This window comes from Electrona antarctica, assembly GCF_951216825.1.
Source record: "Electrona antarctica genome assembly, chromosome: 4".
Taxonomy (NCBI): Eukaryota; Metazoa; Chordata; class Actinopteri; order Myctophiformes; family Myctophidae; genus Electrona; species Electrona antarctica.
In genome coordinates, this window is record NC_136809.1 from 30,615,334 (window position 1) to 30,639,763 (window position 24,430).

The following is a 24,430-nucleotide window of genomic DNA, read 5'->3' on the forward strand; positions in this document are numbered from 1 at the left end:
CTTACTCTTGGTATCCAGTTGGGCTTTGTAGTTGTTGAAGCCCTTCAGGCGGACCCTCTGACCTAGCAGCTCCATAAACTGCTCCAGAGCTGGACTGGCACTCTCATTGTTGTACATCTCCTCCTCTGTACTCTGAGCAGCTCTGCAGTACAGGATGCCCACCTTGTGCTGGAAACTCAGCTGAGAAAAAATAAATAGAAACAGATAAGAGTATGTACTGTACAATTTAGGCATAACATTAGACACTTAAACCTATACCCTACCTCTGAGGGGTCTATACTACGGCCCCTACTATAATTTCCCACTAGACCAAAACCCTTAGCCAAAAATAGCCAATCTACAATCTCACAACACGTTGCAACTCAACATAATAGGGACATTAGGGTTCAAGTGGTTGGTAATTTGTCTAAGGTGTTTCTACTGTATATAATGTATACACTTATTCATTTAGTGATTATCCGTCTACTGTAAAGATAAAATTCTTTACAGTACATTCTAACATTAGATCCTTCTAAAAGTAAGTTGCAATGGCCCCTAGGCCCCCAAACTTATTTCTATAATTACATATGATGAAAAATATATCTCCCCAACAATTACATTTGTCCTCTGCTGTCAGTCATTGTCCTGTCCAAAACCATGTATCCAATGCAGTAATGATGTTATTATTTAGTCACTAGCTCTTGTTAATACTTTTCGTTGGTTAAATGTTTATAAAACCAGACAGTCTTAACCACTTTCAACCTGGCACCCTATAATTTAAGGCATGAATTGATGAAAAAACCCAAAAGATGCAATATGGAAATAAAAGGTTTCTGTCCGACAGCAACAACATACAGTACATACGTATAAACTGTATGCAATATGGAATAATGATGTAGTCTCTTGTGATTTAAGTACTTCTCAATGTTGCAGGGATGGATTATTTTGATGTCTTTGAGGTTTACAACACTTGTATGTACTATACGGTTACGGTTATACAGTAGAACCTTATCATCACCTTCCTTCCATAAAGTGGTTTGTGGCTGCAAGGCCACAGGGTGTCAAATTAGCCTAAAACGCTCCGGTAGCAGCCGGCTAGACACCGTTTGACTTGATAAGGCATTTCATCTCCGGTTATCAATATCCATTACCTGACTCTGTGGGCTGAGAGAGGAAAGCTAAGTGTGTGTGTGCTATCAGTCCAACCAGGGGAGTCAGCAGCACAAAGGGAGAGTAATTACATTTCCACTGGCCCCACAGTCAACAGCAAACAGCTGCTCTTGAATTATGTATGAGGCTTGGAAAAGAAAGCTTCAACAAGTGATTCTCACCACCCACCAAGTTATTTAATAACTTGGTGGGTGGTTAGAATCACGTTTTATTTTCACAATGGGATATCCACCATTAAAAAAAAAGACTGTGCAAACTTTAAACCAATGATGGCTCTTTTTGACCATTAGGTCAACAATATTTTTATTAAGCTATTAATGATGAACATCAAGAGTTTGGTTCCTCAATGATCAACGTTTTAAAGAACGACATTCGACAGGGGGATTGTAAGACAATTTAGGTCACTGGTTGATGATTAAATTGATATATATGAAGATGACCAACATTTTGACAAAAACAATGCCTTCTACTATTTGCATCGTGACTACGAATTGTGTGACCTCTCGTATTTTCTGTTCGAGTTCATCTCCTGTGGTCAGCACCTCAACACTTTGTTTGTTCTAAATTGATATATAAAATACCTATGCATAAAAATATTATTCTATGTTTAGGAATATCTAGGCCTACATGTTCATGTTTTTTAAGAGGCTTTGTTCAGACGTTATTACGTCATCTTGAGTGGACCAGGTGCATCTCTGAGATGACAACCCCAACATCACAAAATCAATTTATACAGTAGGACAAAATGTCAATTCATACAGTAGGACAAAATGTCAATTTATACAGTAGGACAAAATGTCAATTTCATGTTGATTCTTGGTGGTCACCATCTAACTTGCAGCCAACACTGTCGTGATCAGTGATCACTATGACAACAGTACAATCAGCCATGCATGTACTGGCAATCATTTTTGACTGGGGGTACAGGACCTGTGGCATTAAGGACATGATTCAAGTGAGCACAGCAAAAGAAAGACAGGCTGCATTTGAGACACGACATTACAGCTACATCATGTTACATTTTAAGCTTTCAGACAATATTCTCATCCACAGGTCCAGTGCCCAGCTCAGTGTGAATATCTTTACGCAGTCCTATACTGTACTGTGAATATCTTTGCGCAGTCATATACTGTACTGTATGTTTGTGCTGATCTATAGTCTCTGCTGCAATTTTCAGAGGAAAATAAAGTGATTCTGAATAAGCTATACTAAACAGTACATAAACAAGTACATTGGAAAGAAAATATCCATGTATGATTGTAGCTGAGATTAATGAATGAAATGAAAATAGAAATGATATTGGCCTCTATATTCTTGGAGGCCACCGTTTTAACCTAATAACAATAATCACATTTGTTTCTTTCCTAGTTCCATCCATCATGCTAATTAATGAAACCGACAAGGACTTTATTTTATTTCATCACAGCAGCCCAGCAAACACTTGAAACACAGGCATTGAAAAGGACTGATTTATCTCAGCATATAATTGAGTTATATCACTTGTTTTTCATCCCCTCTGGAGAAACAGACTGGGCTTATATTACTACCATTAACATTACTTACAGTAAGAAAGGAAAGAAAGTGATTTTTCTCAATGTTGCAGCCAGGGCATTAGGGCCTTTTTCAAACTCCTCGTGTCCATGTGTATATGTACGCAAACACTTTTATAACAGTGATTGGTTCACTCACCCCTTGCTGGTCCAGTTTCAGTAGCTGTTCTGGGACCTTCGGGGAGTGGGTAGCCAGGCGGAGACACTGGATGTTGAGTTCAGGGACCACATACTCCAGCACTTCCTTCAGAGGAAGGCCTCTAGTCGTACCGTGCTTGGAGGTAGAGGGCACAGCGTCCTCTAAGATGGCGCCACGCAGAGTGGTCAGCTGAGAGGAGAAGGAGGTGTCATGGGCTTCATTTAATTAAACATCTGTGATGCTGTGCAAACTCATTACAAAAACAATGATATGTCCCTTATAATTCACCCTCCCTCCTGAAGGACAATGTGAAAAACCCTGCGTATTCTGATCCAGAAGGTGTGCAACTAATGATCAGAGGCAAAAAAATAAATACAAATCTTTTCTTTTTCTTAATAATCCCTGGTCAGTGATCACCCTTACTGACCAGTTCCCATGAGTATATGTTGTGCCATCAATAGAACATGATTGATTGAGAACCATTGCACCTACTCACCTATCCACCCTGCTGCCACAAGCCAACTGTATGCTACATGCATTGACCACTGCAGGCATTGACCGCTGATGTACAGTATAAAATGTATGCATTTAGCGGAAGCACTTATCCAGAGTGACTTAGAAGAGTGAGATCGGAATAAGCAGACTAAGTATGAACTCTAGACTAGACAATAAACAACAGGGTAAATCATCAAATAGTCACCATACAATGCAGAGCCTCAAGTACATAATGTGTACCGATTTGCGTGTACTGATTGTGTGAAAAAGTTTTTTTTAGCAAAAATCGGCCTCTTGGTGGCACTACAATGTGAAAATTGGGGCAGAGGTTCTGCTCTGGCATGTGTGCTCAGTTTCAAGTCAATCAGCCAAGGGTGTGCAGAGATTAGCATGTACACAGACGGACGGACAAACGGACACTTCCAAAATCCCTGGCTTCCTGAGTTATTAAATGAACAATGTGTGTGCTGTCGAGTTCAATCACTGCACATCTGGACAAACATTTGCTATTAAAGCTGGAACCAAATGGATTCTGTTCATTTTTATACCTTCAGTGGGGATTTCATGCCATTCCTAATTGACTGATATGGAAGATATTAAGCTAAAGTGTTTCTTTCTGTGTTCTTTGGTTCAGAACCAAAATGACAACCAGAGACCATCTTTCTCTTTGTCTATCATTATTACATTTATTATTATTCATCTTTTTCTCCGTCTATTGCATTTGGATCTCCCATCTTCTATTTCATGTTTGTCAAAATCCTCGCCCTTACTACTGTGACAACCAATTTTCAAATACAGTTGGTCTTCTCTTCTAAAAGTGATCTTCTTACCTCACTGGTTCTGAAGATGAGCCGGTAGTTATACTGTGACCCATCCTTGCCTTCCTCCAGCTTCTCCCTGCGGATGCTGAGTGACACCGGACCCAGGTTCTCATCAATACCAAAATAATTCTGGTGCTCTGATGGAAACAGGAGAAATCTAGTTATAGATACAACCAATTATTTGTCCTTCTTGCTGCAAGTATTACCTGGATGCCAAACAACTATAGGGTAATGACTGATTTATACTTGCTTGTGTGTCAAGCGCACAGAAAATATCAGAACTGCAAGCTGTTTTTTTTCTCTTTTTGCAGTTGTGAGCTTGTAGATCTGCTATTTTTGGTGTGCAAAATGAAACATGTAGAGGTCTCTTCCTGTGGTTACAGTTGTAAACTAAACATCTCTCTGCATTTATCTCAAATTACTCTGAACAGAGATGACGGTAGACATTCACACTATGGTAAAACATATCAATAAATGTGTGGATGGATCTAGTTCCATGTAGCTAAGTATCGTGTACCAGTCAATGAGCGTACTGACGTCAGGGACATACTGTAATATAGATATATCAATACAGACACTGACACCAGGTATCAGGACTATGCCAGGCTGCAATATCGCATCAGTATCTTTTTTTAACTCTTGGAGGATGTTCGATCCATCTAATGGAGAATAAAATTGATTGTAGAACAAAAAGGTTTTGTTCAATGACCCTAAAATAATGTAGGTCAATATAATGAGATAAAAGCGCTGTAGACACACTTTTAAAATGTGTGCGTACGTGTGCACAGAACCACATCAATACATAACACAGCACATCACAGCAAAACTAATTGGAGGGAGCCGCCCCCACGTGTGGGAAGAGGCCCCCCACCAAGGCAATGCTCCCCCCAACGTGAAAGTCAAGTATATTTTATTTTAGCACCAAATCAAAACAGAAGTTACCAAAAAGCACTTCATAACACTTTTTTACATGTGTATCCAACTTGAAAATCCTACTTTGTGAAAGACTTCACAAAGTACTTCAATGGAGAAAAATAAACATACCGGTAATTAATTTGTTCACAATAATGACTATTATGTATTTCCTAGAACAAAATGTAATTTTATGTTTTTATTTTTAAGATTTTGTTTAAGCATTTAATGCTTTACTTTAGAGATAGTCAGTGTCGACTCGAGAGACATGAAAGCAAGGACTATGTTCTGTGCACTAACTGGCTAAACCAGTGGTTCTCAACCTTTTCAGGCCGTGACCCTCCAAGAATAATGATATTTGAACTGGGGACCCCCCACCCTGAAAATCACTTAGAATTGTAGGAGACTAGGAGTTGAATCATTACATTTAGTTTGACTTTGTTCCACAGATAAATACGCCATTATATATTTGAAGATTTGGCCAATGTTTGGCCAGTTTTTATATTATATAAAACTTTATAAAGTAAGGACACTAGCTAGATTATAGCTAGAAAGTCCCACTAGAAGGCTAGAAGAAGGCTTTAGTCTTTTCAGTTTGAGCTGCAGTGGCAATCATTTATAATTATTGCTGTGCATTGGTGTTATCATGACTGCTGCTGAGTGGCTGTTTCTGTTTGGCTATAAAGTTGTAAGCAAAATCTAAGTACATTATGTAGAAGATTCTACCCAAACTGCCTTGATGTACCATGAATGCCAACATTGTAGGCAAACTAGCCATGGAGATATAGTACCCCAAACCCTGGCAGATTCAGTGGCATGCCCTACTCGTTGAGCTGCATTAGGAATGCAGCCCCAAACTTTGGCAGTGTCATTCTCAAGCTCTAGCCATTGGTCTAAATGCATAAAATAACCATATTACTTATTCATTTACCAATGAATAAAGAATATGAGGCACAATGTTTTATCTGACTGGAGATTAAAGTTACTGAGGCTGAAAACAGATGTGTTAAAAATTCCTTTCCAGTGGCTTCAAGCACATGCATGCCTGAAGTTATTTTCTTGACCCGTCTTCAGATTTAAGTGGGATTACAATATGGTTAGTGTGTGAATACATTACGACTTGTGTATTTTCTTCAGAAACCTTTTGTTGTGCAAAATGTTTCACTTTGTGAAACAGTTGTCAAAATGTGTCTGCAGTGTATAACTGTCTTTGTAAAACTGTGTAGAATTCTACAAATGAATTGTATTTCTCAACTCATGCATATAGCATGTCAGTCAACAAGTAGTGTGAAGATTTTTTACAAACAATCTCACACACTTTGACGAAATTGACAGGCAGGTCAATCAATGTAGCTCAAGTAAAACATAATATAACAAGCTTGGATGAATTCAACATATCCTGCAAAAGTGTTTTGGGCAATGCTGTAAATTACAAATGACTTCAAAGTTGGTCCTACACTGAAAACCATGAGAGCATAACATTCACACTTTTGTTTGGAAGATCATTATCATCATTTAGCCATAGTGAAAAATCTTGAAATCAAATTGATCTGCCAACGCAGTATGATCATTTGAGTAGTAAGTAGCAAGTAATAATCACATATGAATTGAAAAAACTAAACTAAAGAGTAACTTTTGTCAAAACACTATTTCTTACCTTTATTGTAGAAGTACTTCTGGTAGTAGTATGCCCCTTGGTCAACATGCTCTATGGTGTAGCGCTTCATCACATCCCTTGAGAATGCTTGGCTTTCCCTCGGCACCTCCAGCACAGACACCCCCGCATTGGTGCATCGGCTGCTGAGTGTGGATTCGATAGAATAACCTTCACCCCCACTCCCATAGGGGGCACTGTTGGATCTGCATAAGACCAGTTTTCTCTCGCCTTCTCCTCCAGTCTCGTTGCGAAAGAACGGGCAGTTGAGCACCAGGTTGTTGCTCTTCCCATCCCCCTCGTCTGCATCCATGCTCGCTTTGAGTCCGAGGTCCTCGCAACTTCCTATTGGGGATTCAAAAATGGGCATAATGGGGTCAACCCCCATCCCACCTAAAGAGACCTGGCACTGGGAGGCGGCGGATGCCCCTGTGGTCGTGTTCTTCCTCCGTGCAAGGTTAGCGCGGTTAACAACGGCCTCGCTGATGTTAAAAAGCACACTCTGCACATCGTAGTGGGAGAAACACTTCTGGAACGTCAGTGCTCTCCCACCAAATTTCAACTCCTCTGGGTCCACATAGTCCCCGTCACTGTTTTTACTCCTCAACCTCCGGAAGATGGATGTCTCCGTTTTCTCACCCGACTTTGTCCTCTGGACAAAGGCGCGTTCCCTCTCCCGACTGTAGAAGAGAGAGCTGTCCACGTAATCGTAGCCGGGGATGCAGACAATGTCACCCCGCGCAATCTGTGCAGCGGTCTGCAGGCTCGACGAGAGAGGCGGTGCATTGAAGCGCAGGAGTTCGGGGTAATTCTGCTGCTGCGGCGGTGCGCTAGGCTGCTCCACCGGGCCAGGCTGGTAGGCCTGCACAGTCGCTGCGAAGCCCTCACTGGACAAACCCTGGCACTCCAGGGACGAGGCGCTTCCATACTCGCGGCGCAAAGTAGCTCCCGTGTTGGGATTGATAGAGGTGTGATCCATATCCTCTGCACCAATGTCACTGAGAGTCACCTCGCTGTTACTGCGCTTGAACCTTGACATACCCCTCATGGTAGAGTGGCTCAGGAGGTCACAAATCGGGTATCTGGTTTCCGGGAATTCTGAGCCATCCAACATTTCCTGGCTCTTCTTGAGCAGGGCAGCGGTAGCAGCAGGATTAGGAGGTCCATTGGGGAAGCTTGGTATCAGGCTGTCATATCTCATAGGAGGACGCACCTCCCAGCCGTCCTTCCGCTGAGGCCACTCTGTAACTCTTGCCCGAACGCCCATCTTGGGCATAGCGGGTGCTCCCTGGACACTGGCAGTAGGCGGTCCCATGCTCTTTAGACCTCTAAGTTTCTTATTGAACAGGTTTTCGGACTGCATCAGGCAAACTACAGCCTGTTGATTATCTGGCGACACTGTTTAGTTATGGGATGTCCTCTGATTTTTGGGGGCTAGGTTTGTTCATACTCTGTGGGTACTCGGCACGTCCCAGCCCTGAATTTCATGACTCCAGTTACATCTCTGGTGGTTGCACAATTAAGAAACAGGAAAATACTTTGGATTCATAAGGTCCATACTCCATTGAAGGCCAATAGGTGAACTACAAGGTAGCATGAAGTGTTCCTCTCTGGTTGGTGTGAAGCTCAGTAAAGCCACGCTGGGGTCTTCTGTGGACACCAATCTGACAAGAGACAAAACAACAAAGCAACTTTAGTGAAAAGTGCAGAGCAATTTAGAATTTAACATACTTATTTGATTTTTTTGAATATTCATGGCAGTCTCCAAATTCGATTTAAATAGAAAAAAATCGATATATTTCTCTCTTCTTTTTTAACAGCCAAAAAAAGCTATTAGTGGCAAATACTACTATACAGTCAATCGCCATTGATTCATTGTCAAAAGTAACTATGAGGATTGAAGCTGTACAAGATCTCCACAAAATGTACTCATCAAAACTGGTTATAAAACTGTAACCATCAAAGCATGGACAGCACTCAACAGGTAATGTTATGTGACCATGTGAGTATAATATAAAATATATACTAACTTAAAGGTTTTATATGAATAGCATGTTTGTTCATTATATTTAAAAAGCTTGAAACAAAATAGGAAACAAGACTCATAAAAACTCTGACCAGCCGTTTGAGAGAAAACAAATCATGAAGACTTGGCACTTCCTCGATTTATCATGGTTTGTAAACCATTCCTGCCTGAAGATGGATAGTAGCAAAGAATATTGGTGAGTTTTACTTTCACCAAGTATTCATTTTGTCTGAGAGGAGAGCATATTATGAAGTGTTATTTGTTCAAGGTTGTTTCATAAAACTTCCAAAATGACCCTGTTTGAGGTTATTCTAAGAACTCAAGGGTGTAGTTTATTTTGTTCAAAAGAGATCCCAAAAATGTCCAAAACTAAAACTCATTTTCCCAATTGCAGACATGCTGTTTAGAACTGAAAGTCTCCATATACTGGTTGTTCCAGGTAGTTTCACTTGATCCATGTTACAGGTGAGACAAATCAATTTCATTCTTAACCCCATTTAAAAAGATCATAGAGTAAATGTCCTTGATAGACATTGAATCCCATCCGTTTACACATAACAAAAAATACCCTACTGTAAATGTCCCAAAGTAGAACAGCGACTTAAAAGCCAAGAATTCACGAGTGATTTTACCAACCTCTCTTTCATACAAAGAGCTTAATTACATAAAGGAGATCAACCATTTGAACACTGTCATCTACACAATAATTGTTGATATAAAAAGTAGAATGCAGCGTGGAATATTATTGAGGTTATTAACTTGAAAATGCCAATATCTCATTATCATCTCTTTTTTTTATCAAGCCATGAGGCACCATGCAACTATATTTTAATTGATAGTGTTTTCCACAGAAGCCATTCAGGCTATATCAGTAATGAGTTTGTACTGCTCATTAACGCCTTCATCTGTTGACAAATCTAGGACAAAATGAGTAATAATCTCCACTGTAACACATATTTCAAAATGATGTGTGGATGCAGATTGCACAGCATAACAAGTTCTCACAGTTCTATTTTTTTTTAAAGGAAAGAAAAACAAAACAAACAACCACATAAAAGCATTGATCTGCCCAAGGAAACGACAGACAAGGTTATGGCCATTTTACAAATACATGTATTTTCTGTGCCCCCTCACCCAAGTCCCCCCTCACCCAGCCTATAATCCATAAAGACAGAGATTAGAACCGTTGGACTTTGTGCCTCCAATCAATCAGCTCTCTCTGGCTGACTGGGCCTGTTTCCAAGCAGAGTGTGTATGTGTGTGTCTCTGTGTGTATAGTGTGTTTAGCGGTATGCAATCGTGCATTCTAAGCACTAGGGGACTATTCCAACACCCTACATGGGTAGCACCCGTGCTAACCTGGCAACCACCGCCACTGGCACCAGCCACCATTTGTACAGGCATTAAAGAAATGGACTCCGTCCATTTTCTCCCTTTGGGTTTTCCTTTGTCTTGTTAGGCCTGATTTATACTTTGTTGCGTGCAGGTGTCTCGCACAGAAAACAGCAGATCTACAAGCTCACTTGTAGATCTGCTGTTTGACACCTGCATTTTTCATGTGAGACGAAGCACAACCAAGTATAAATCAAGCGTTAGTCTAGAATCTCTTACATTCCAGTTTCACAGAGCAACTGATACATATCCACAGTGAAGATCCAACCCTGTAAAATAGCTTCATTTTAAAAGGAGAATTTCAGACTAGAAGGCTTTCTTACCTTTATTTGTAGTTGTTACGTCCCCACCAAAGAGGTCCAGGTGTTATTTTGTGCAAAAGCGCATTATTGGCTATTTCCCCTATACCATAAGCCCTCAATGAATTGCATTGAATTTAATTGAATGGGGCTATGGGGTGGTGTGCTAATTCGCTTATTTCCATCACTCAAAAAATAAAAAATAAAATGTATATATCCTCTCTTCATAATGTAAATAGTATCCCAAGCGGCACACTTTACTACTTATTTTGATGGAAATAAGCGAATTAGCACAAAAACCCAACCCCCATTGAGGGCTTATGGTAGGGGAAATAGCCAATAATGCACTTTTGCACAAAATAACACCTGGACCTCTTTGGTGGGGACGTAACAACTACAAATAAAGGTAAGTGTTGCGGCGGTTTAAAGGCCGCCACGAGGAGCTAAACATGAGAGTAAAGAGACGCTTGTATGACACGCACGCAATGAATTCAGGTCCATTCCAGCTGTCAGTTTGACCATTTATTCAGTCACCACACAAACGATACAACTGTTCCCAGGCTTGTAGCTATATCTAAACGTGGATGTTAAGATGATAAGGTGCGTTAGATACGGTCAACAGAAAATGTCTTCTCCCACGCTCACCTCCTCTCTCTGTCCAACTTCCCTCACCCAAGTGACAGGTAAACGCCATGAAAGTAGCCCCGGTGACACGCCCACTACCTGTGCAGTGCCCATTAACCCATTCTGAACGGGAACCCCTTTTGGTGTTTTAACTAAGCATTATGTTATAATGCCACCGAGTGGCTCGCTACGAGCTTGTAGGTCTGCTATTTTTTTTTAATCGTGAAAATGCGGCACAAATCTTTGAATATATATTCTTTCAGAAGACTTTTTTTTTTAATTTCGACGTCAGGTCTGAATGGGTTCAAGTGACATACCTTACGTCAATCATAATAGCACATTAGAATCCAAACACATTACGGCTCATACAGTAAGAAAGCCTTCTAGTATGGAATTCTCCTTTAACTCCAACTCCTAACACGGGAGGGATTTGTGTTATCTATAGTTATCTATACTTTAATTCACAGAATCTCAGTGTGTCATCCAGAAATGTGTCCCTGGCATAACTTGGAATGCGTCCGACCATGAATATTTGTATCTGTCAGGCGGCAGGTCTGAGAAAGACTGTTTGGTAGATTGTATGCGCATATTAGGCTTCCCTGATTGGCCAAACCAAACCGCCGGCTTGATTAGACAGATTAATTAAATGCATAGAGAGACAAAAAGAGACAGATTGTTGAATGTTGTGGATCATCTACTATTCTACTTTATTCCCCCACAGTACAGTGCCTCTCTGACTTCTGTACCACTGCCAGAAGTGGAATTTCTTCTAGGGAACAAGAGAGACGTGAGATTGAACTGAGATCACATATACACATTTCACCATGATCACACGCACAGCACATGCACGCAGCACACGCACGGTTCCCTGCCAGAAGGTAGACTGAGATATTGTGGAAGTGTGTGCTTGTATCTAGGCTGCTAGTATTCATGCATGTCAACAGCCTGTATTATTGTATTACCACAAACTGCATACCCGGCGTAGGTAAATGGGGCATGTGAGAACACCTCTCCTACTGCTTATGCCGGCAACTTATGTTAATTTCCCGAAAATGTAACGGTATCCACTGTCTATATCTGAACATAGCTTAAGACGATTGCCTCGACCGGACTGAAAATATAGCAATTCAGTGCATGCATGTAGGAAAAAAATATATATATTTTTTTTTCTACATGCATGCACTAGATTGCTATATTTTCAGTCAATGTAATAAATGTGACCTTGTTGTGGTCCAAATGTACTGTATAGCAGTGTTTCCCAACCTATGTGCCGCGGCACATACCTGTAGGTTGACATGAAATTTGGCTTCACGTTTACTGGGGATACATCTAATCCGATTCCACTGCATGTGCATCATTTGTGGAGACAAACAGCAAACGGCGCCATGGTTCCCAGTAAGCTGAAGCGTCACCTTCAAACATGATCAACTCGCTACAAAGGACAAATACTTTTTCGGGAGTTTGAATTAAGTTAAAAGGAGAAAGACACAGCGAAGCAGGCAAGTGACTTGATATGCAGTACCACAAGGTTTCTGAAAAAGCCTTGGAATTAAGCTACAAAATCACAGAGCTCATGACAAAGTTAAAACATAAGAAATGAGAATCTGCTTACAAGCACCAATAAACTGCACATATTTCGGACCAGACTCACCCTCTGGAGGCAGGCTGTGGACAAGGGAACTGGGCAAGCTTGACATGTTTCCGTGCAGCAACGCTGGATACCCATGCAAATGCAATCGTGATTTGTGTGGGGTCATTTCAGACCCCACACAAATGTTTTTGTTTTTTTGTGTTTAAAGCTGCTATAAGCAATAATATGTCAAAATATGAATTACCTTTTTATTTTTTAGGTATTCAGACAGCCAGCAATGGGTAAAACGCTCCCCAAAAGAATGTAGTCTCTGTGACACATCTATTGGTCGAAAAAAAAACGGTCGCAGTGACTAACCAATCAGGAAGCAGACAGGCAAATCGACCAATGACAAAACTTCTAGGAAAATCTTTGAATGCAGTTTGTGGCCCCTAGATGTGTCACAGAGACAAAAAGATTTTTGGGAGCATTCTACCCATTTCTGGCTGTCTGAATACCAAAAAATAGATAAATTAAAAGGTCATTAAAATGTGGACATATTATTGCTTATAGCAGCTTTAAGTATTACTTTGCACTGACAAATAATTGAACATGTGTGTGCTATTGTATATGTTTCTCTATTATAACATCAAAGCAAAACAAGTTTTAAGTTTTCAAAAATATATCAGTGAAACTGAGACACTGGCCCTTATTTATCAACGCGGTGTACATCCAGAAACACTGTTGTATAGTATGACAGTATTTTGAAATACACCACAGGACTGCACTGATCACTCTCCAGAAAACAAACCCATGGTCCATAATGCATAATTCAAGTTATTTCATGCATCTCTTCACACCAATGCAGTCCTGGACGCTAACACTAACCAGGGCCCCTTTGCAGCTGCAACCATATGTCATGTTGCTGCCTGAAGGTTGAATATGTGTATGTAGAGTGACATGCATACTATACCATATATTGTATTTCTTTTGCTGTCCCTGCGCTGCATGTGACACATTGTTGTCCTTGTACCATTTGTGCCACCATGTACTTTATTATTACGTGTCATTGGTTGTCAATAGATCTCTGCAAACAATGCCCCCAAGGCAAGAATCTATACTGAACTATATGTTATTCTGAACGAGGGATGATTAAGTCACAATGGGGTCAATTGTTCGGGGTGGGGGCGGGGCGGGTGTTTATACAAGAAGTTGACATCTTTGGAGCTGAAGGTTTATAGTGTTGTTGCCACCTCAACATTTGCTTTATAGCTAACCAAGAACAAATAAAAGCTGAAGCAATATGACATGGGGGCAACGTCATGAATGCTGAAACATACTGTGACAGTTTAGTTATTTTATGCACAATGCTGGCTGCATTAACCAAAGAGATGACACACCCTTGTTTGTGCAAACTGTAAGTGTTTCCAACAACCATTCAGCTGAACAAATAACAGAATAACTGATCTCCACTTCAACTGGGATGGGAAAGATTGGCCTATTAGGAGGTTCAATGTTCTTTCTTTTGTTACATCTTGGGAGTAGCATTTGTGGTTCAAATTAAATCACCATAGAGGTGGGCGGCAAATTTGTTCTTCATCGTATGACTGTGTTACTAGTATTTTCAACCGATTTACGACACCCAGTCTTGCAACTAGTATAAATTAGACTCAACATTAATGCACTAGCTACAGTTACAGTATATCTGCTTGTTATGGAGGCTATCTAGTCCCATACATGCTGTCAGTGTCTTGCTGACTGTGTGCGTCAGAGCTCCTCTGGGGCTTTGGCGAGAATCATGCATTGAGTTTCAGAACTGCCAATAGTGCCTTATGCAATCAATGCAATCTGTACCAGTTCTTCTCCCCCAGGAATTATTATTCCTGGGAGAATTATTATTATTACAGCCAGCAAATTATTATTACTTATTCACTTGTTCATTCATTAATTTTTCATGTAGTTAAAAACTGGAATATAAACAAGGAATCACAGTTATGTCTTCCTTATATCTTCTAGTGATTGATTATTATGCATCTACGGTATATTGTGTTGGTTTTAATTCTACCAAGGTGAAGCCAAAGGCATGTGCCTTTGGCTTTTCTGTTCCATTACATTCTATTCTAATCCTTACTTGTCAGGCTGTATCGAGACTGAGAGCGTGTCTCTGTTCTCTGGCTGTTCCCTGTTGGCTCCCATCAGCTGTTCAAATAAATCACCGCCAAGACACCAGCAGAAGCTCCTCTCCCGTTGCCGGGAACAGCCCCGCCAAGCCAAGAGCTCCCAGCTGAGCAGGAGGCAGTACACATCATGGGAGGTTTGAGGTGTGTTTACACTAGATAAGCTCCTGAAACCTCCAGGAAGAGGCATTTCTACGGATACAGGGCACCTTGGACATCTGGGCACCTCAAAGTAATATTGGCTATTTTGTCCAAAATGTAAAAAAAAAAAGCCAATATTTTAAAAATGGTCTGCTACCATTTCTACAATATGCCTGTCACATAAACGAGATCATCGCAATTATTTTAGCATAATCATCATAATCGGAACTGAAGTGAACTGAAATATTTTCATAAATATCGGGTAAGCAGATTTACAGCTCACAACTTGCATCCATAATGTTATCCAAATGAAATGTTCAATACCAAAACACAATTTAATCGTTAATCCCAATTATTTCTATGACAATTAATCGTCAACAAAAATGTCATGATTGTGACAGCCATACAGCCATGCACAGCAGCAATAAATGATGAACTAGAAAAAGCGCCCTTCTGGGCACAGGTCTCCACCAGGAGGATAGGACTGTGTGAGATGTTTGGCAAATGTTTAGGAGTAATATAAACATGTTTTTGTTTTTTTTGCAACAATTTTCTTCATTTTGTTGAGGAAATGCAAAGCCAGATCACTCATATCATCTCTGAGCGAGGATAGAATTCTGGATGAGCAGGACGTGTGCAGCATTTTGAACGAAACGGGCCACACAACTTTGGAAGGCAATGTTAGCCAATCTGTGTAGAATCTGAGAAATATAACCGGCAGATGTGGAGGGATGCAGGGACAATGTTTTTCCATGGCCTCTAGGGAGTGTGCATATATAGATCGATGCAGTTATAGCTAAAAACAGGAATTGTCCTGTTATAGCGCCACCATGAGGCCGATTTGGAAAAAAATGAGTGGCATGTCGTCCTCGGCCTAGTGGAAATGTGCGTGTATAATTTCACGGAAATTGCACACTGTGTTTGTGATTTGTGGCATTTTGTTCGAAACGGACCAATCATGTGAGCTTTGGAAGCCAATCTTAGCCAATCAGGATGGAAGATGGGAAATGGTGCAGATCCGTGTTGATCACATCACTATGGAGATAGTGTATACCGAATTGTGTAATATTGTGTGATAGAATGTGTACGAGTAATCTACAGAAATGTGTTTTGCCTAAATCGGCCTCATGGTGGCGCTATAACAGGCCGTTGAAGAATATTTGGGGCAGAGGTTCGTCGTTGGCATCCAAGGAGTGTGTGTGCAAAGTTTGGCATGTAGTGGAGATTAGCTGGTAACGGACGGACGGAAGGAAGGAAGGAAGGATGGACACACACACACACGGACGGAGTGCAAAACATACTCTCTCCCCATGCCTTCGGCCTGGTGGAGAAATTAAACCACCAATATACAGTTTGCCTAATTTCTGTTCAAAGTTCAACTAGGGTATCAATGGCCCAGACAGTTAGTAGATCAACCGTCTGGGCACCTAGGCTGCCAAGCCAGCCGGACAGAGTGTTCCACTCCCGAGCCCGACGGCCTTTGTCGCATGTCACTCCCCATCTCTCTCCCCCTTTCCTGTCTGACAACTGTTCACTGTCAATAAAGGCATAAAAAGCCCCAAAACAAATCTTTTAAAAAAATGAAAGAAAAGGGTATCAATGCATGCCCCAACAGCACCTGAATTACTAATAGCAGCTAAAATAAAGCAATGCCTATGGTAGATAAGTAATGTATTGCATTTCATAAATGCATGCCAAGGATGAAATTGATGGAGGTGGGATATGGATTTATCTCACAAATAAGAAACTTAAATTGGCCATTTAAAGTCAAATGTATGCTTCAGTGCAGTGGAAAAGTGTCATAGTACACGCTAAAAGATTATGTATATTATTCACCTGAAAGTGAATTTGGTTTCATCTATTAGAACTGATGTCCACTCTGCTGTTAATGTCCCACTGGATAAAAGCATCAGCTAAATGTCTAAAATGCAAACGCAGATCTAACTGTAGTAAGAGTGAAAGCTACTCTCGGCTAAATTCAAATGTTTCCTGTTGTGTGTAGGTGTGTCATTAGTTTGTCCCACCATCTGAGTCTTTTGGCTGGAAAACACTCTGACTCACACCTCTCTCCTTAAAATAACTCAAGATTTTCATCAAGCCCAGCAATCAAATTAACACACACACACACACACACACACACACACACACACACACACACACACACACACACACACACACACACACACACACACACACACACACACACACACACACACACACACACACACACACACACACACACACACACACACACACACACACACACACACACACACACACACACACACACACACACACACACACACACACTCTTCGGCAGCAGTAATTCTAGACTTCCAGCCATATGGCTCACAGCAACATCAGTGTTTCAGAAGGGAATTTTAACACTTATTTTAACAGACGGGTTAACTCAGGGCAACGCATTTACAAGAAGGCCTGGGGGAGGAGCACGTTGAGGAGTGGGGGGGGGGGGGGGGGGTAGGGGTGTGAGGGCGAGAAGAGAGGTGAGCTGGAGTGTGAGAAGGGGAGGCACAAAGAAGAGGTGAGCAGTGGTGGGAAAAGTACACATTTTTTTAATTTTTTAAAGTAAAAGTATCAATACTGCAATGAAGAAAGAAATACTCAAAAAAGTTCGGAAATCCAAATTTTGTCGAGTAAAAGTACAAAAGTATTGGCCTCAAAATACACTTATAGTACCAAATGTAAAATTATGCAGAATATCACGTTTCACAAGTTATTATAATGTATAATGTTATTATGTTTGTATACATTTATTTAAAAAAATACGTTTGAAAATAGCAGATCTACAAGCACACAACGCTTGTAATTCTTGAGTAACTTCGTCCAAACAGATATAATGACAATAGCGTACTAGAGAATGCAGATTGGCCAATGTCAAAGTTTAAAAAGAGCTAAAGTGGTTAATGTACTACCGTAGTACCTAAAGTGGTCAAATAATTGTAGTGGAGTAAAAGTACAATATTTGCCTCTGAGATGCCTTGCAGAGTCGAACGTAATCGAAGCAAGAAGCACTACGCAATGAAGGGTGAGAGAAATTTCTCCCCTTGCGTCACGTCACGTCAGTTATGTGATCCGTCTGCCTGCGTCGGGTTGGGATCTGATCTCAACCCGACGCAATCGTTGCGTCCCGTTGAGTCGGGGACAGCAAAAGTATCCCTGGGCAGCAGAGAGCAGAGAGCAAGAAGGCTTTCCTCCTCTGCTCGACCCCTCTGAAAGAGGACACCTCCGCCGGCACATTGAGTTGTAATCGTAAACACAATCAGCATGGATATATCACATTGAAAGTTAAACAGGACAACATGACATCATCGTTCGAAGCACTGCTTTGCAAACTCTGTGATAATTTTTTTACCCAGTCCAGCCCTGGTGTTCAGACGAGAACTCTGGAATTACAGCTGAGAACAGCTTGTGTGCAAGCACTGACAGTATATTTTAATTTATCGTATCCTTTGCTTCCATTTGGTGACAATTTGACCGTTTACAGACGCGACCAACAAACCGTGTTTTCCACTGCAGATGATAATAATCCACTAGTAATGAACTTCATGTCGCTGGCTTCCTTTGACAATGAATGGTAGACTGCAATCTGCCCCGTGTGAACGCAATGATTATTGATTACATCACTAGCAAAAGACGCAAAACTGGGTCAATTCAATTAGAATAAACAAATTTAGTGCGGTGTGAGCTTGTAAATTGGCCAGCACAGGCAATGGTATATAGCCTACTTCAATTATGATATAGTGTAAAACTCACTCTATACAGTTTTAACTAACTACATCTCAACTCGTAAAAGAAAAGGTGGCACGTGTATCAGTAGTTTGTACAATGATTCAATCTGTCATAGCTGGTGGACGAGTAGATCTAGTGGACGAGTAGATTAATAGTGATTATAGACCAACGTAAACCTACACTAGTAGTACACGGAAGGACTATATAATGATTAAAATAAACTTGCGTTTTTTGTGTGCGTTTGACTCCCCCACGCAAGGCACAAAACAGACTCTGTCCAGGCCTTTAGTTGCTTTCCACCACTGGAGGCAAGAGAGCGGTATGAATGGGATCAGATGGAGACAGAACGAGTAGGTTACATGTGTTCTGTTGCCACTTCACCATCCGTTCATTCAACACACATCTTATGATCTTGCATCTTGTCATCCAGCATCAAATATTCCTGTGTTTATAGAATAATCATGCATTTAACCAAGATAATTAGAGAGACAGAATGGTGAATAATGTGGGTATGGTGAACTAGAGAGTGAGGGGGATTGAGAAGTGAGGGCAGCTGTGAAGAGAAAGATGTGAAGGCTGTTGGTTCAGAAGAACCAACAGCCTGTTTTTGTTATTTAGTAATCTGGGGACAACCCAAAATAATCTGGTGACCCCCAGAGCGTTCGCGACCCCCAGGTTGAGAACCCGTTATAGAAGATCGTGAGAATTGCATTCTACAGATTTGAGTGACAAACACATAACGATTGTCTAATCAAGATTTGAAATCAATTTTATTGCCTGCAAACCACTATGGACAGTACGCTACAGCTTCCAGGCAAGACTAATGCACAAACCCCACAGGACACACAAGCATAAGTGCACAGACGCTGATTTTCTTCCGATCCATGTCAATGAATGCAGCCATTCTCACTGGCCTCGCACACATGATTATTTTTTCTGGGTCTGGGTGGAAACCTGCGTTGGTGGGTTCGATTCGATGCTTAAACTAGCAGGCAGCTTATAGGCCCAGAGAGGACACTAGGACAGGTGCTCAAGATAAGACTGTTTGCCTAAGATAATTACCCATCCACCCTCCCCACAAACACAACCAACAACCATACACAAACTTCTAAACCCCCTCCCTCCCTCTCTCTGTTTACCAAACAGTTCAACTGTCACTGATACAAAATCTGCAACAGAGAATGGCCTGCAAAGCATTCACAGCCTGGAGATAATGCTGCCCTGCAACAAGACCCTGCAAACATGTAGAGCACTAACTACTACAAGTCACGACTGAGTAGGGTTTAGATTTCACTTGAGCAAACATCAATAAATAAGAGATAAAAGTTGCAGGTATTTTCCTCCGCTTCAACATTGCTGTTCTTTAACACAGAAATAGGTCGTAGTTGCCTGGCTGACATGACACTGCGATTAGTGGTAGCATCCTAAACATGGCAGCAGGCCACTGAGTCATACCTGTTGATGTTCAGTAGCCCCAGAGCGTTTGTGTGTGTGCGTGACCGGGCTGGACGGAGCAGACAAAAACCCTGTTCCCTGGTATAATTAATTTTAGCGCAGCCAACCAGACAGGCACACAACGAAGTGAGAGACAGAGGAGAGAAACGGTACAAGAAGGACAGAAAGAGGAACAGGCGGAGACAAAAAGAGACAGGGAGGGTGCGACACAGACAGAGAGAGACTGAAGATATTCTAGTCCCCCCATGGCCACGAGAACAGCAGGTAGCTGGCCTGAGCCCAGAACTCTGCTGTGATTCAGTCAGTCCCACCACAAGAAACACCTATACACCAACCATCTGCTGTGTGTGTATGTGTGTGTGTGGGGGGGTCTAACTCCTATCAAATTCTTGTCTTCTCCCTTCCCCCTCTACTCTCTATCTCCAGAGTTCCTCTGCCTCCTCCTCATTAGCATAAAAACACACCACCGAAACATCCCCAAATGACATTCTTTCACCAGCTGAAGACACGTGTATGGAGAGAGTGAGAGAGAAAGAGAGAGAGAGGTGGGCCAAAGTCACAAAATGGACGATTATCCAGCTGGCTAGCAGCTGGATATATAATGGATCTGGTAGCCCAAAAGTAAACATGCTAGGGATGTTTTAACCCCTAATTAAGGCTGTGGTTACATTTGGAGCCTTTCATTCCAAATGAGACATTTGGATACATGACTCTTACAGTGCAAAATTACAACAAATTACAAGGACAGTAGGTAACTTAAGTCCTCGGTTGACAACATGATCATGCACCCTGGATGTTCTGTATTATGTATTTTATGCTAACTATTTCCCACGAAAATAGTCTCGTTTGTGATCAGCCGCAGTCAATGTCTGTGTGTTAGGGCTGTCAAATAAATAATGAAGACTCAAATAATCCGCAACTTTGGGGGACAAATGTGCAATTGATTGTAAAAACACACATTTAATTAATAGGCATGGCTACTACCCAGTGTTTCATAAAGGCAACTCAACCAAAGCACCGTGCACTTTGATCCACCACTGTGCAGCCTAGATTTAGTCTGAAACATCACTCGGTAACATCACACCATGTAAAATGTTTTGTATGATTTTATTCTAGCCTTTCTTTTATTGTGGGTACTGAAACCCTAGTAAGATTAATGTACCAGTAGGCTACAAGTCATTAATTTGTATTATTACTTTTAGCCTAAATGTCTGCTGTACCTCGTTCCATTTACATTTCTGACTAATAAAGTATTCAATCAATTGTATTATGTTTATGTTTATGTTTGACGACAAGTAGAACTATCAGAAGGTGTGAGTGAGGTAAAATAATGGGTCTCTCTACAATGGTTTAGCAGATTTCGGGTACGGGCTTTAGTTTAGACATACTATTGGTCCGACTATCATTAGACCAACAAACCCTAACCTAACCATAACCGCAAGCACGGGAGCAGCGCATGTCCGACCGCATGTCCGACCGTTGTTTCCGCACGCCGGTTCGTTGGTGTGTTTAATCTGCGTGTGCATCCCATAGATTTCCAATGTCAGATAAACTCTGAGACATTAAATAAATATTAGTTCAATTACCTACAGTACCTCTTATAAGCTTGTTCTCAACAATCGGCCACAAGCATCCTCGTTATAATACGATACTGTACTGACCAGTTCTAACATTACATATATGTGTAACATATGCAAGATATAATAATAACTAGAAGAAGTGTCCCTCGAGGCACAGGTCTTCACCAGGATTGAAATTTGGATAAAATCTGAAGTCCTTCAGATTTTTAATATAAAAAAGTGTTGCATTCTGACGTTTTTCCTTGGGCTGATGGTGTGCAGTTTTATGCAGATTGGTGCAGTTGTATGTAAAGATGCGACTGGGCCTGTTATAGAGCCACCATCAGGCTGATTCGAAAAATGTCAAGTGGCATTTCTTCCTCTGCCTAGTTTCACCGCAATCGGACACTGCGTTGATGATTTGCGGCATTTTGTACAAAACGGGAAACTCCTGAAAACTTTGGAAGCCAATCTTAGCCAATCATGACGGAATATGAGAAATGAAACAAACCCGTCGTGATCACATGGCTATAGAGATCATGTGTACCGATTTGGATAAAAGCTGAAGGAGTAATGTAAAAAAATATGTTTTACATATTTGGCGCTATAAAGAGCAGATGTGAAAAATTCCAGGCAAAGGTTTTTCCTAGGCCTCTAGGGAGTGTGCATACAAGGTTTTACACAAATCGGTGAAGTTGTAGGTAAAAACACGAATGGGCCAGTTATTGCGCCACATTGAGGCCGAGTTGAAAAGTTTCAAGTGGCATTTCTTCCTCTGCCTAGTGGGAACGTGCATGCAAAATTTCACGGAAATCACACAATGTGTTCATGATTTGCAGCATTTTCTTTGGAAACGGAGCAGTCCTGTGAACTTTGGAAGCCAATCTTAGCCAATCAGGATGGAGTCTGAATAATCTGAAAGTCCCGTTTTGTGTTATGGCTATAGAGAGACTGTGTACCAATTTGCGTTTGGACAAAATCTGTAGGTGTACTGTCAAAAATCTTTTTTTGCAAAAAGTGGCTTCCTGGTGGCGCTATAACAGGCCAATGTGAAATATTTGGGGCAGAGGTTCAGCTCTGGCATCCAGGAAGTGTGTGTGCAGAGTGTTGCTGCGATCAAGGCAACGGTGCCAGAGATGCGCACGCCCACGCACACGTCCTTCCGTTCGTTACCAGCTAATCTCCGCACCGTTTGCCCCATCCATGCCAAACTGTGCACACACACTCCCTGGATGCCAACGACAAACCTCCCAAATATTCCACAATGGCCTGTTATAGTGCCACCATGAGCCGGATTTTGGCAAAAAACATTTCTGTAGATTACTCGTACACATTTTATCCATACATCACACAATTCGGTATACACCATCTCCATAGTCATGTGATCAACACGGATCTGCAACATTTCCATCCTGATTGGCCAAGATTGGCTTCCAAAGCTTGCATGATTGGTCCGTTTCGAACAAAATGCCACAAATCACAAACACGGTGTGCAATTTCCATGAAATTATACAAACACATTTCCACTAGGCCGATGATGACATGCTACTTAATTTTTTCCAAATCAGCCTCATGGTGGCGCTATAACAGGCCAAGTCACGTCTTTACATGCACCGATCTGCATAAAAACGTGTATGCACAAAACATTGTGTGCACAGTCCCTACAGCCTAAGGAAAAACATCTGGCCTGCATTTTTCAGAATATATTTTTGAGCGCCACCAGGAGGCCCATTTATGTGCAACACTCTTTTTTTTATATTAGTCCTTCAGATTTTATCCAAATATCAATCCTGATGGAGACCTGTTTCTAGTTTACACTGACGCACAAGCATGTATTCATTTTTATTGCCATCTCTCTCTTTCTGAGGCAGACAAAAAGGATAAAGACCACCTCCACCTGACAACACCCCACCCCCCCCCCACTCTGCTTTTTCCCCTTTTCAGACAAAACCTTTCAGCGGCCCAAGCCAAACGCAATTTGGAGTAAAGATTTGCATGTGTATGGAGAGAACAGCATCGGCCTGACATTCAGCTCATCAACGCGCTGATAAAAACCTGATTGTGTTGGATGCACAATAACCTTTAGTCCCCTGTGTCAGCCCCTCAATTTTCTGCACTCTGAAAAGAGGCCTTAGCGGATGAACAGCGGGGCTTGAGAACAGCCCTTTTATTTTTCCTTTTTTTTCCCTCCAACGTGGAGCAAAGAAAAGCCAGAGCCCTTCAAACTTCCTGAGGTTTTTCTTTTATGGAGGCGGCTCCAAGAAGGACCGTCTATAGACCATATGCTGCGTCTGCAGAGTCTCTGACCCCCAGTGGTCCAGAGGAAAGAATGGGACAAAGGTAGGGAGGAGGGGAGGAGGTATTTTTGATGGAGAGGAATGCTGACTCAAATGCAAAATACAATACGGACACACGCTGGGGTCACAGACAAACTCTGTCTCCGAGTGTGTCTCATGTTCATGTATGTGAATAAAATCACAGAGGAGACTCGGACTGCAGAACTGTCCAAATAAAAAGCTAAGTAAGTTACATGTCACAGATGTCCTTTACCTTAAAATGTCCTTAAATCATGCTGATCCACTTTAATTCTACTGGGTGCATCTGCTTGTTTCTGGGCATGTGCAGTGTGTGTGTGTGTGTGTGTGTGTGTCTAACTGATACATGTGCCTGCCTGGGTCTATATGAGTAATGTGCATGTATTCCTGTATGTCTACCAG

The 24,430-nt window shown here is 41.4% G+C and overlaps 1 protein-coding gene across 1 annotated transcript in view; it reads right to left on the reverse strand.

Annotated features, from left to right (window-relative positions):
* sipa1l2 (signal-induced proliferation-associated 1 like 2) overlaps nt 1-24,430 on the reverse strand; it is a 94,571-nt gene that overhangs the window by 41,101 nt on the left and 29,040 nt on the right. Inside the window, exons 3-6 of the mRNA XM_079499964.1 lie at nt 6,724-8,384; nt 4,164-4,291; nt 2,839-3,027; nt 6-180 (exon numbers count right to left, since the gene is read on the reverse strand). Coding sequence (XP_079356090.1) covers nt 6-180; nt 2,839-3,027; nt 4,164-4,291; nt 6,724-8,083 — 1,852 coding nt within the window. The 5' untranslated portion in view covers nt 8,084-8,384. The remainder of the gene's footprint in view (nt 1-5; nt 181-2,838; nt 3,028-4,163; nt 4,292-6,723; nt 8,385-24,430) is intronic.